Here is an 11,720-nt window from a genome sequence, read left to right as displayed (position 1 = left end):
GCTTCTCTACCGTCTTTTACTGTCTACACAAAACGATGTAATCGCGTACATTTACTAATCAACAGCTCGGGCCTTCTTGCCAAGAAGATGGCAACCCTGCCAGCCCAATTGCTATCCATGAAAGGTCCAAACTCTGTGAGACTGACTCCACCCAAGCAGGCCAAGTAAATTCCGAAACTCAGTACAATGCTCTGCACAAACAGTAAGTGTTCAATAAATACCGTTGATTGGTTGATGGAGTGATGATTGATATTACAGGCCACTGGGCCTTCATTCATTCATTCTTTCATTCAATCATATTTATCGAGTGCTTGCTGTGTGCAGAGGACTGTACTAAGTGCTTGGGAGGGTTCATTCATTCATTCATTCATTCAATCGTATTTATTGATCGCTTACTGTGTGCAGAGCACTGTACTAAGTGCTTGGGAAGTACAAGTCCGCAACATATAGAGACGGTCCCTACCCAACAACGGGCTCACAGTCTAGACTGTAAGCCCCTCGTGGGCAGGAATCTTGTTTACCAATTCTATTGTACGGTACTTTCCCAAGTGCTTAGTTCAGTGCTCTGGTTACTGTACACGGTAAGCACTCAATTTATATCATTAAATGATCGATTGGGCAGGGCCTTGGGTGGGGCTGGAGTAATTCTGGGTGATTCGGGAGGGGCGGGGCTGGGGCAGTATGGAGTTGAGGCACTCCCACTCCCCACCTGGAGAAAAATCAAAAGGCCAGTGTCCTGCTCCCAGGGCCCAGTCCAAGCCTCCAGGCAAAACTGTCCTCTTTAGTCATTCAGCCCAGTCCTCAACCCAGTGCTCTTTCTTTTCGTTTCATGAATCCCAGCTCAGAGGATCGAGAGGCCATGGCAGATAATTTTTTTATGGTATTTAATAATGATGACATTTGTTAAGCACTTACTAGATGCAAAGCACTGTTCTAAGCACTGGGGTAGATACAAGGTAATCAGGGTGTCCCACGTAGGGCTCACAGGCTTCATCCCCATTTTACAGATGAGGGAACGGAGGCCCAGGGAAGTTAAGTGACTTGCCCAAAGTCACACAGCTGCAAATGGCAGAAGCGGAATTAGAACACATGACCTCTGACTCCCAAGCCCGGGCTCTTTCCACTAAGCCACACTATATCTGTTAAGTACTTACTATGTGTCAAGCACTGTTCTATGCGCTGGGATAGGTACAAATTGATTAGGCCAGATGCAGTCCCTGTCCCATGTGGGCCTCACAGTTTAAATAGGAGAGTGAAAACAGGCATTGAATACCCATTTTGCAGTCGAGGAAACTGAAGCACAGAGAAGATTTGCCCAAAGTCACACAGGAGACAAGTAGTGGAGCTGGCATCAGAATCCAGACCCTTTGGCAGTTTATTCTGTCTCCTTTGCACACTCCTCTTCCCCCTCCCATCCTCTAACTGTAGGGGTCCCTCAGGGTTCAGTTCTTGATCCCCTTCTATTCTCCATCTACACTCACTCCCTTGGAGAACTTATTCACTTCCACGGTTTCAACTACCATCTCTATGCGGATGACACCAGGATCTACATCTTCCCCCTATTCTCTCTCCTTCCCTCCTGGCTCGCATCTTCTCCTGCCTTCAGGATATCTCTACTTGACTGTCCACCTGCCACCTCAATCTCAACATGTCCAAGACAGAGCTCCTTATCTTCCCTTCCAAATCCTGTCCTCTCCCGAACTTTCCCATCACTGTAGAAGGCACAAACATCCTTCCTGTCTCACAAGCCTGTAACCTTGGTGTCATCCTTGACTCCAGTCTCTCATTCGACCTGCATATCCAATCCCTCATCAAATCCTTGTCGGTCTCACCTTCACAACATTGCCAAGATCTGTCCTTTCTTCTCCATCCAAACCACTACCACATTAGTACAATCACTCATCCTATCTCACCTGGATTACTACAGCAGCCTCCTTCCTGACCTCCCAACTTCCTGCCTCTCCCACTTCAGTCCATACTTCACTCCGCTGCCCAGATTATGTTTCTATAGAAATGTTCAGGGCATGTCACTCCCCTCCTCAAAAATCTCCAGTAGCTGCCTATCCTCCGTATCAAACAAAAACTCCTCATTATTGGCTTTAAAGATCCTCATCATCTTGCCCCCCTCCTACCTCACCTCCCTTCTCTCCTTCTTCATCCCAGCCTGCACACTCTACTCCTCTGGTACTAACCTTCTCACTGTGCCTCGATCTCATCTGTCTTGCCGCTGACCCCTGGCCCAGGTCTTACCTCTGGCCTGGAATGTGCACCCTTCTCAAATCCGCCAATCACTCTTCCTCCCTTCAAAGCCCTACTTAAGGTGCCCCTCCTCCAGGAGGCCTTCTGAGATTAAGCCCCCTTTTCCTCAGCTCCCCTTCCCCAACTTGCTCCCTTTGCTCTTCCCTCCTTTCCCCATCCCACAGCACTTATGTACATATCTATAATTCTATTTATTTATATTGATGCATGGTTACTTGTATTGATGTCTGTCTACCCCCCCCATCTAGTCTCTGAGCCCACTGTGGGCAGTGATTGTCCCTGTTGCTGCATTGTACTTTCCAAGCACTTAGTACAGTCCTCTGCACACAGTAAGCGCTCAATAAAAGCTATTGAATAAATGAATGAGTGAATGCTCTTTCCAGTAGACCATCCTGCTTCCCTAATTTTAATTCCCACCTGAGTATTTTCTGCCAGCGCTTATTACAGTGCTCTGTACACAGTAACTATAATAATAACAATAATAAGTATGGTAATTGTTAAGTGCTTACTATGTGCCAAGCACTATTCTAGGCACTGGGACAGATACAAGTTAACCAGGTTGGACACAGTCCCTGTCCTACATGGGGCTCAGTCTTAATCCCCATTTTACAAATGAGGTAACGGGGCCCAGAGAAGTCAAGTGACTTGCTCAAGTCACACAGCAGACAAGTGGCAGAACTGGGATTAGAACCCATATCCTTCTGACTCTCAGGCCCACACTCTATCCACTAAGCCATGCTGCTTCCCTAATTAATTAATACTGTTACTATTACTACTACTGAGATAGGGATGGAGAATGGAGCCAAGAAACCTAATCTCAGCTCTGCTCTTCTCCTTCTGCGTGACTTCAGGCAAACCACTTAATCTCTCCGTGCCTCAGTTTCCCCAACTGTAAAACAGAGACAAGACCTGCTCTCCCTAGCTTGTAGACTGTGATCCCTGGATGGGACAGGAACTGGGTCTGCTCTGATTATCTTATGTACGTCATATAGCACAGTAGATGCCTCAAAACGACAATTATTATTATGTATAACCTGGAGATGAGAAGACTGAGGGGTTGGCTGAGGGACTCTGTTACTTGCCTGCTGGGTGACTTCAGGCAAGTCACTTCATTTCTCCGAGACTCAGTTTCCTCATCTGTAAAGTGGGGATTCAGTACCTCTCTTCTTCCCCCCCCATAACAGAGCAATTAGATTTATTGAGTGCGTACTGTGTGCAGATCACTGTACTAAGAGCTTGAGAGAGTACAATACAACAGCATTTGTACACACGTTCCCTGCCCACAAGAGTTTACAGCCTAGAGGGAAAGACAGACATTGAAATAAATTGTGGATAGGGACATAAATGCTGTGGGGCTAGACTGTGAGCCCCATGTGGGTCAGGGACTGTGTCCAACCTGATTATTACGTATCTATCCTAGCACTTAGTACAGTGCTTGGCCAAAAGTATGTGTTTGCGAATGCCACAGTTATTATTATAATTATTATTATTATAGATTTCATAACTAACTTCTTGGGAGAAGATGCTGGCTCGGTAGATGCTGACCATCAGACTGACCATCCCATGGAACAGGCTCTGAGAAAGGAAATTTCTGATATAAATCTGCCTGGAGGCAGGAGCTGAACCAAATGATCTCTTGAGGTTCCTGCCCATTCTGGGATTTTATCTCCAGGTATCAGAGACAGACGCTACTCTCTAAGGGATCAGGCAGAAAGAGCACAGGCCTGGGAATCAAGAGACTTGGATTCTACTCCTGACTCCAACACTTACTTGCTATGGAACCTTGGCCAGTCTTTATCTGTAATATGGGAATAAAATACCCACTCTCCCTTCTATTAATTAATCAATCAATGCACAGGCCTGGGAGTCCGAAGGTCCTGGATCCTAATCCCGACTCTGCCACTTGTCTACTGTGTGACCTAGGGCAAGTCACTTCACTTCTCTGTGCCTGTTACCTCATCTGTAAAATGGGGATTGAGACTGGGAGCCCCATGTGGGACAGGGACTGTATCCAACCCGATTTGTTTTTATACACACCAGCGCTTAGTACAGTGCCTGGCACACAGTAAGCACTTAAATACCGTAGTTACTATTATTATTATTGAGAGTTTACTGCGTGCAGAGCACTATACTAAGCACTTGAGAGAGTACTGTGTAACAGAATTAGCCTATACGTTTTCTGCCCCTAAGAAGCTCATGGTCCAGAGGGGAAGACAGACATTATTATGAATAAATAATTTATAATATATCATTTAAGGGAATGTACATAAGTGCTGTGGGGTTAGAGGTGGCAAATATCAAATGTCCAAAGCTCACAGATCCAAGTGCAACTTGGATCATACTTAGAATGTGAGTTCTATGTGGGACAGGGACAGTGTCCAACTGATTATCATGTATCTACCCTAGCACATGGTTCAGTGCTTGGCACAAAGTAAATTCTTAACAAAAGCCACAATTATTATTACTATCACTCTAGTGAACTCTCCCAAGCTTTTAATAAGGTACACAGAGTAAGTGCTCAACAAATACCCCTGACTGATTGATTGATTAGGTGGGGTCCTCAGCCACCAAAAAGCACCGCAGCCAGCGGCCTGTATTCAGGCAGATGGGCTGCTGGTGGTTGTCTCAGTCTGGAAGTTCCCTGTCAGATGGTCCTGCTGAGGAGAAAGGCCAATCCAGTGCCGCAGGCTGCCTCGCCTGGGATCCCACCTGGCTCCCATCCCGGGCTCCCGTGGGGAAAGCTGAGAGCCATCTCCCCTCCCCTTTCTGCCTCCTCTCTCTGGCTGCAATAAAGACTGCCTTGCTTCTGCTCTCTGAGGCAGCACAAGGCTGGAGGCCTCCCTGCCCCTCCTGGCCTGCCCTTCCGGAGGCCTTGCCGCAGGGAGTTGGCAGCTTAGGCAGGGGCCGGGCCTAATGATAGCAGTGATAGAACTTGTTTAACTCGGGCTCCTTGCGCATCCCAAGAAATCACTTCTGATCTGGTTCCTCGTCTCCTTGTCTGCCCGGAGTAGGGGAGGGTGGGTTGGCGGGCAGGACTGGAGTGGCAACGACTCCCTCCCCCATACAAGCAAATAATGGAGGCCCAGAGAGGTTTAGTGTCTCGCTCAAGGTCACACAGTGAGTCAGAAACAGAGCCAGGGTTAGAACCCTGGGTCTCTGTCTCTTCCCTCATCTTTTCTTCTCTAAAGTAGGCCCAAGGGGGTGCCTGGGTCAGCCTATGCCAATCCTTTTCTGGTCTGATGGGATCCTGGCCCTGGAAGAATATTTCAGCCCCTCCTCATCTCACACACTCCAGAGCTCCCTCCCTCCCAGATGAGTCCATTTCAGCTCCATCAGAAATGTTTCTGGCCCAGAAGCCCTTTGGGGCATGGGGATTGGGATTTCCAGCGAAACCATGTCTGGGAAACAAAAAACAAGAATATATGTTTGCTAATGTCACACAACTGGGGGTATTTAATGACCTGTTGGCCCTGAGGCACAGACTTGATGCCAGCCAGGGAGTGGGCAGTCCTTGCCCAGGCCTGAGAAGGAGACTGGCAAGGCTTTGTCCAATCAGATCCCTCTGGGAGAGGGACTGAACCACCTCCTTCTGGTTTCTCTGTGGCGACTTCCACCTGCCCAGTTTCCAGTCAGTCTGTCGGATCCCTGGCAGAGAGGGAAGATACCCACTGCTAGGGAAACCTTCCCTCACGCCCATTCCCTCCCAACCAATCTGTGACGCCTGCTGGGCGTGGTCCAATAAGGGGCCCTGCAAGCACGTCACAGCCTGGTGATAACCATTGCTTCCTGGCAGCTTTGGGGTGGGGGCCGGCCACTTGGGGTGCTGGGGGCAGGGGCAGAGGGCCAGGGACCATCGTCCTGGCCCCCAGAGGACTCCCGTCGTTGCAGTAGTTCGGTGGCTGCCGTCTCCACTTGCTCCAGCTCCATGCTGCAGGCGTCTGCCATGGCTTGTCCCATGGCCGCCAGGAAGCTGACGTCCCTGGACAAGGGGCCCAGACCCCCCAGGACCAGAGCCTGGTAGGAGAGGGGAGGAGGGTGAGGGTATGGAGCCGGGTCCTTTCTTTCTGAGCCCTCCTGGCCCCCACTAGGACTGCCCTTTGCCCCCATACTCTCGTGTCCTCCTGCAAATCTGCCCTGTCCTCCCTGGGTCTGGATCCCCCCGGGATTAGACTCGGTTCTCTGGTGACGAGGTCAGAGGTGGGTATTTGGCATGAGCTGTTTAGTTCTTTGGCTCTGGCCACAATACTAGTGTTCCTGGAGCCACCTCTGCTTCTCTGACCTTATCCCCGGGCCCTTGAGGGCAATCTTTAAACCAGTTCTAGGTGACTGGGACTTGGGCCCTGCCCAGGGGTCTGGGTCCAGCGGCCTCCAGCCACCTCTTCCAGGTCTCATCAGCCGTAATCTCACCTCCTGGATCAGCTGGGTGGTAGCAGGCATCGGACACACTGGACTTTCCCCTTGGCTCAGGGAGCTGCTGCTTGCTGGCACCTGGTCACCAGCCTCTGGCCCCGAGAACTCCCTCTCCTGCAGGATGCTGAATTCTTTCTTGGGTGGCTGTTCCCAGACAGAGAAAGAGAGGAAGGGTCTTAGAGGGAACTCAGGGCTGTAAGGCCCTTGGGGCCTTGGGGGGACTCTGGGTGACCTACAGTGGGAGGAAGAGCCAGGGCCTGAGGTGTGATTCTGTTTAAGGCCCCAGTCACACTGGCTCCTTCCAGGGCCCACAGGGTGGGCAAGACCTTGGGGCTCTTCTCATTGTCCCAGTGCCCTCATTACCTGGGGAGAGTGTTCAGGGGCCCGCATTCCTGACGCTGCCTCCCCGCTGGCCTCCCGGCTCAGCTGTCTCGTCAGCTGGTGCAGGTGGAAGGAGGGCTGGAGTCCTGTGGTGGGACACAAGGGGTCGGGAGCCAGGCCGAGCCAGGACACCTGTTATTCAGGGACCACCCTGGCCCCTCCACCCTGGAAACTCCCCCCAGCCCTGCCACTGGGAGGAGCTCAGAGTTTGAGCTCCTTTGCCCCTGGAACAGATCTCATAGGGAGCTGAGTCCTCCAGGCAGTCAGGGCAGTGGGCAGATATGTCCTTCAGAGGTGGCAGGTCCCGGTGGGGGGGGGGGGGGGGGGCAGGGAGGAAGGTGCAGATAGAGCAGGATTGGGAGGGGCTCAGGGCAGGAATCAGGGAGGGTGAGATAACAGGGGTCCCCATACCAGCTGCTTCCATCCTGGGTTGGGGATCCCCGCTCAGAGAGGAGGAGTACTGACCGAGAGGATCCGGGGGTTGCCTGGCCGAGTGTCGCCCAGAGGTAGATGGCTTCATTTCCAGGAACTCGTTCTCAAAACTGAAGCTGAAACAGGTCCAGGGTCATATCACCAGGATCTCCCCACTCCTGGTGACTCCCACTCCCCCACTTCCCCATTCCTTTTGGAAGGATGCCCCTTCCTGTTTGAAATCCAAAGTTTCTGCAGGGTCATCTCTGAGCAGGCTCCTTCCTGGAGAACAAGAGCACTAACCTCTCTGCCCTAGTTAGTCACTGCTTCAGGGTAGGCCTACCCTACATCCAGGTGCCCACTTCTGCCCCACCATCATCCCTGGCCTTGATCAGATCCATCTTATCTGGGAGTCACAGGGGACCATCAGGGAGACCCGCTCCTATCTCTGCTGTGGAAGGAGAGATGGAAGGGGTTGAATACCCCAATCCCAGGCCACACCCTGGAGGCCTGCCTTTCCAAGGGCATCTCTCTCTCTCCTCTGTCCTCCCTCTTCCCACTTTCCTCCTCTACACATGTGCAGAGAAGCAGCATGGCTCAGTGGAAAGAGCACGGGCTTTAGAGTCAGAGGCCATGGGTTCAAATCCCGGCTCCGCCACTTGTCAACTGTGTGACTTTGGGCAAGTCACTTCACTTCTCTGGGCCTCAGTTCCCTCATCTGTAAAATGGGGATGAAGACTGTGAGCCCCTCGTGGGACAACCTGATTACGTTGTATCTATCCCAGTGCTTAGAACAGTGCTTTGCACATAATAAGCGCTTAACAAATACCAACATTATTATTATTATTACTGCCCTCTGCCTCACACAAGATTTTGCATCTGATACTAAAGAAGCAGCATGGCCTAGTGGTTAGATAGGCCTGCAAGGCAGAAGGCCTGCATAGGCCTGCATAGGCCTGCATAGGCCTGCAAGGCAGAAGAACCTAAATTCTAATCCCAGCTCTGCCACTCGTCTGGCGGGTGACCTTAGGCAAGTCAATTCACTTCTCTGTGACTCAGTTGCCTCATCCTTATAATGGCGATTAAGATTGTGACCCCTATATAGACCATAGACTATGTCCATCCTGACTAATAGTAACTGCGGTATTTGTTAAGCACTTTCTATGTGCCAAGCACTGTTCTAAGCACTGGGGTAGATATAAGGTAATTGGTTTGGACACAGTCCCTGTCCCACATAATAATAATAATGGCATTTGCTAAGTGCTTACTATGTGCAAAGCCCTGCTCTAAGCGCTGGGGGGATACAAGGTGATCAGTTTGTCCCACATGGGGCTCATGGTCTTAATCCCCATTTTACAGATGAGGTAACTGAGGCTCAGAGAAGTTAAGTGACTTGCCCAAGGTCACAAAGCAGACACGTGGCAGAGTTGGGATTCGAACCCATGCCCTCTGACTCCAAAACCCCTGCTCTTTCCACTGAGCCACGCTGCTTCACATAGGGATGTCTACCCCAAGGCTTAGTGCAGTATAAGGCACATAGTAAGTGCTTAACAAATACCATTAAATAATACAAAAATTGCTATGTGTTAGGAGATGGATTGGCAGCCAGCAGTGGCCAGCTGCTACCTGGAGCCGGGGCGGCTGCTGTTGGCATTGTTAGCGTTGATGTTGGAGTTGGGCCTGGCAGCGGGGGCAGGGGGGAAGTCATCCAGAAAGACAGGTGAGTCCAGGTCTTCCATCTCCATCTCCGACAACTGGAGAGGCCTCTGGGTGGCCATGTGATGGGGCAGGGAGTTGCTGGGTTCCAGGAAGGTGTCCACTTGGCCAAAAAGTCCGCCCGTCCTCTGTTCCCAGAAAGGAAGGGTGCAGGTCACAGATGGCTGCCTGGGGGTCCAGCCAGTGTGCCCAGGATGCAAGCCAGGGAGGGTGGCTGGTGAGTGGGAAGCCACAGGGGGTGCAGCCCCTGAGGAACTCCCTCCAGAGATCATGGGGGATGAACCCCATGTCCTGAGGGCTCAGCAGAGGAGGGGTGGAGGAGAATGGGAAATCCTAATCCATGACACCATTCTCAGGAGCCGGAAACAGCCAGCCGGAGTTTTGTAAAAGGTCCCCAGTTCCACCAAACCCATTAGGCTTGGGTTAAGCAAGGTTTAGTTGACTATTGATCGATTGATTGATTGATTGATTTATCCCCTGTGGTGGTTCCTTCTGGGCTAGTTCTAAGGGTGTGAGAGATTCTGGCTTGATTCTTGTTGCCCTTAAGGATCTTGGGTGCTGTACTACAGGCATGGGCCCCCAGAAGGTCCTGGACTGAACTGCCTTCCTTCAGATGGGCAGAACGCCAACCGGTCTCTTAGGATGGGCATGGGGGGTTGGGCCGTGGTTGGCTGGGTCCAGCTGTCCTGCCAGAGACCTCTCCTCAGGGGAGTTCTGGACTGGGCTGTGCCTCAGGAATCCAGGGCTCAGGTGGAAGTGAACCTGGACTGGCTTTGCAAAATGATAGGTCCAGTCTGCCCACCTGGGTCCCCCTGGTACTTCCAGCCCTGCTTCACCTTTGGATGAAGACTCCTTGGTAACCCTCTCTGGCCCTGGGCTGAGACTTCAGATCAGGGCCTGGGTTGCGAGTTGGGGAGTTGTGTTGGGAGCCGGGAGCAGGGAGCTGGGAGTCAGGACCGGAGGAGGGTGTATTGGGGAAAAGCTACGCTTTGGTTTTGCTATATAGATCTTTTTGCTTTTGTTTGCTCCCAGCTCATCCCAGGGAAGTTTCCGCAGTGTGGGTGTGGCTCCCTGGATTTAGGGGACCCCACAGACCCCACCCCAGTTTCCTCCTCCTCCTCACCCTGTAGATCCCCTCCTCCATCGCCGCTTCCACCATGGCTTGCTCCAGTTCCTCCTCTGCCATCAGGTCTCCAGAGATGGCCCGATGGATCTCGGGAGCTACTTCCTCTTCGATGCTCCGCAGTCCAGCCTGAGGGAGAGAGGGTGGCAGGAAGAGCCTCCCGGGTTGGGGACGTGGTCTGAGTAATGTTGGCATTGAGTATGTGCTATATATGCACTCAGTGCTGGATTACCTACAAGACTGTTAGCTCCTTGTAGGCAGAGAACATGTCTACCAACTCTGCCATACTGAATTATCTTAAGCTCTTAGTACAATCCTCTACATACAATAAGTGCTCAACACTTTGATTGATTGATTGATCAGACACAGCTTCAGTTCAGAAAGGGCTCAAAGCTTAAAAGGAAGGAAGGGAGGAAGGAGGGCAAGCAGGAATCTTATACTCACTTGATAGATGAGGGAATTGAGACCCAGAGGGGTTTAGGCATCCAGCGGGTCATTGGCAGAGTTGGGATTAGAACCCGGATCTCCTGACTTTCAGCCCCATGTTCTTTCCTCCAGGACACACTGCCTCCCTTGGGGAGCCTCTCATCCCTAGCCCCACCCCCAGCCTCATTTCCAGGGAAGGTGGTGGCCATAGAGTCCTGAGCTTCTCTTCCTCACCTGGATCTGTACTGTGTCTTTGTCCTTCTTGGGCCGATACCCATAATACTCCTCCTGACGTTTCATGAATTTCCGGAAATGCTCCTGGATGAGGAACGTGGCATAGAATTTCCCCACAGTCACCTCGTCATCTGGAGAGGAAGTACATCCCATGGTTAGGAATCCCATGGGGATGGGCTCCCCAGGATCAAGCAGGATTGGGGGTCAGGAGAAGAGGGTGACTTGTTTTCTGCTCAGTCATATGGGACACTTAGAGTCCTCGCGTTGAGTCTTGGTTTAAATTTGGCAATCGAATCCCTACTTGATTAGTTGCCCTTGAATCTCAGGCACCCACTGTGGCCTGCCAATTTCTCAGACTCCTGTAGAGGCTTCTCTTCCTGGAAGCCAGGGTCAGTTTCTCCAATAGGCTGGCATAATGTGAGTGCCTCCCCTGAGCTCTCCCAATGGCGGAACTCCACACTGAGCCGCCCAGACCTTGAAAAATTGCCCACCTCCAATTGGAGGAATGACTTGATCCAGGAGCTTCATACTGGTTCTCTTCCAGATCTTCTTGATGATGGTTCTCAACTCCTCGTTTGCCTGCTCAAAGTTCCCTGGGGGCAAGCAGGGAAGCAGAAATTATATTCTTGGCTGCCCCCAGTTCACTCATCATCATCATCAACAATTATGTTGCCAACTTGTACTTCCCAAGTGCTTAGTACAGTGCTCTGCACACAGTAAGCGCTCAATAAATACGATTGATTGATTGATCAACATCAGT

General features: G+C 51.3%; 1 protein-coding gene across 1 annotated transcript in view; it reads right to left on the bottom strand.

Moving 5' to 3' along the window:
• Positions 1–5,703: 5,703 nt before the first annotated feature.
• Positions 5,704–11,720, bottom strand: part of CACNA1S (calcium voltage-gated channel subunit alpha1 S) — a 75,639-nt gene continuing 69,622 nt past the window's right edge. The window contains exons 37-44 of the mRNA XM_038748736.1: positions 11,452–11,553; positions 10,961–11,091; positions 10,301–10,429; positions 9,088–9,305; positions 7,516–7,598; positions 7,033–7,136; positions 6,667–6,813; positions 5,704–6,273 (exon numbers count right to left, since the gene is read on the bottom strand). Coding sequence (XP_038604664.1) covers positions 6,019–6,273; positions 6,667–6,813; positions 7,033–7,136; positions 7,516–7,598; positions 9,088–9,305; positions 10,301–10,429; positions 10,961–11,091; positions 11,452–11,553 — 1,169 coding nt within the window. The 3' untranslated portion in view covers positions 5,704–6,018. The remainder of the gene's footprint in view (positions 6,274–6,666; positions 6,814–7,032; positions 7,137–7,515; positions 7,599–9,087; positions 9,306–10,300; positions 10,430–10,960; positions 11,092–11,451; positions 11,554–11,720) is intronic.

This window comes from Tachyglossus aculeatus, chromosome 7 (assembly GCF_015852505.1).
Source record: "Tachyglossus aculeatus isolate mTacAcu1 chromosome 7, mTacAcu1.pri, whole genome shotgun sequence".
Lineage (NCBI taxonomy): Eukaryota > Metazoa > Chordata > Mammalia > Monotremata > Tachyglossidae > Tachyglossus > Tachyglossus aculeatus.
This window is presented reverse-complemented; position numbering and strand designations above follow the sequence as displayed.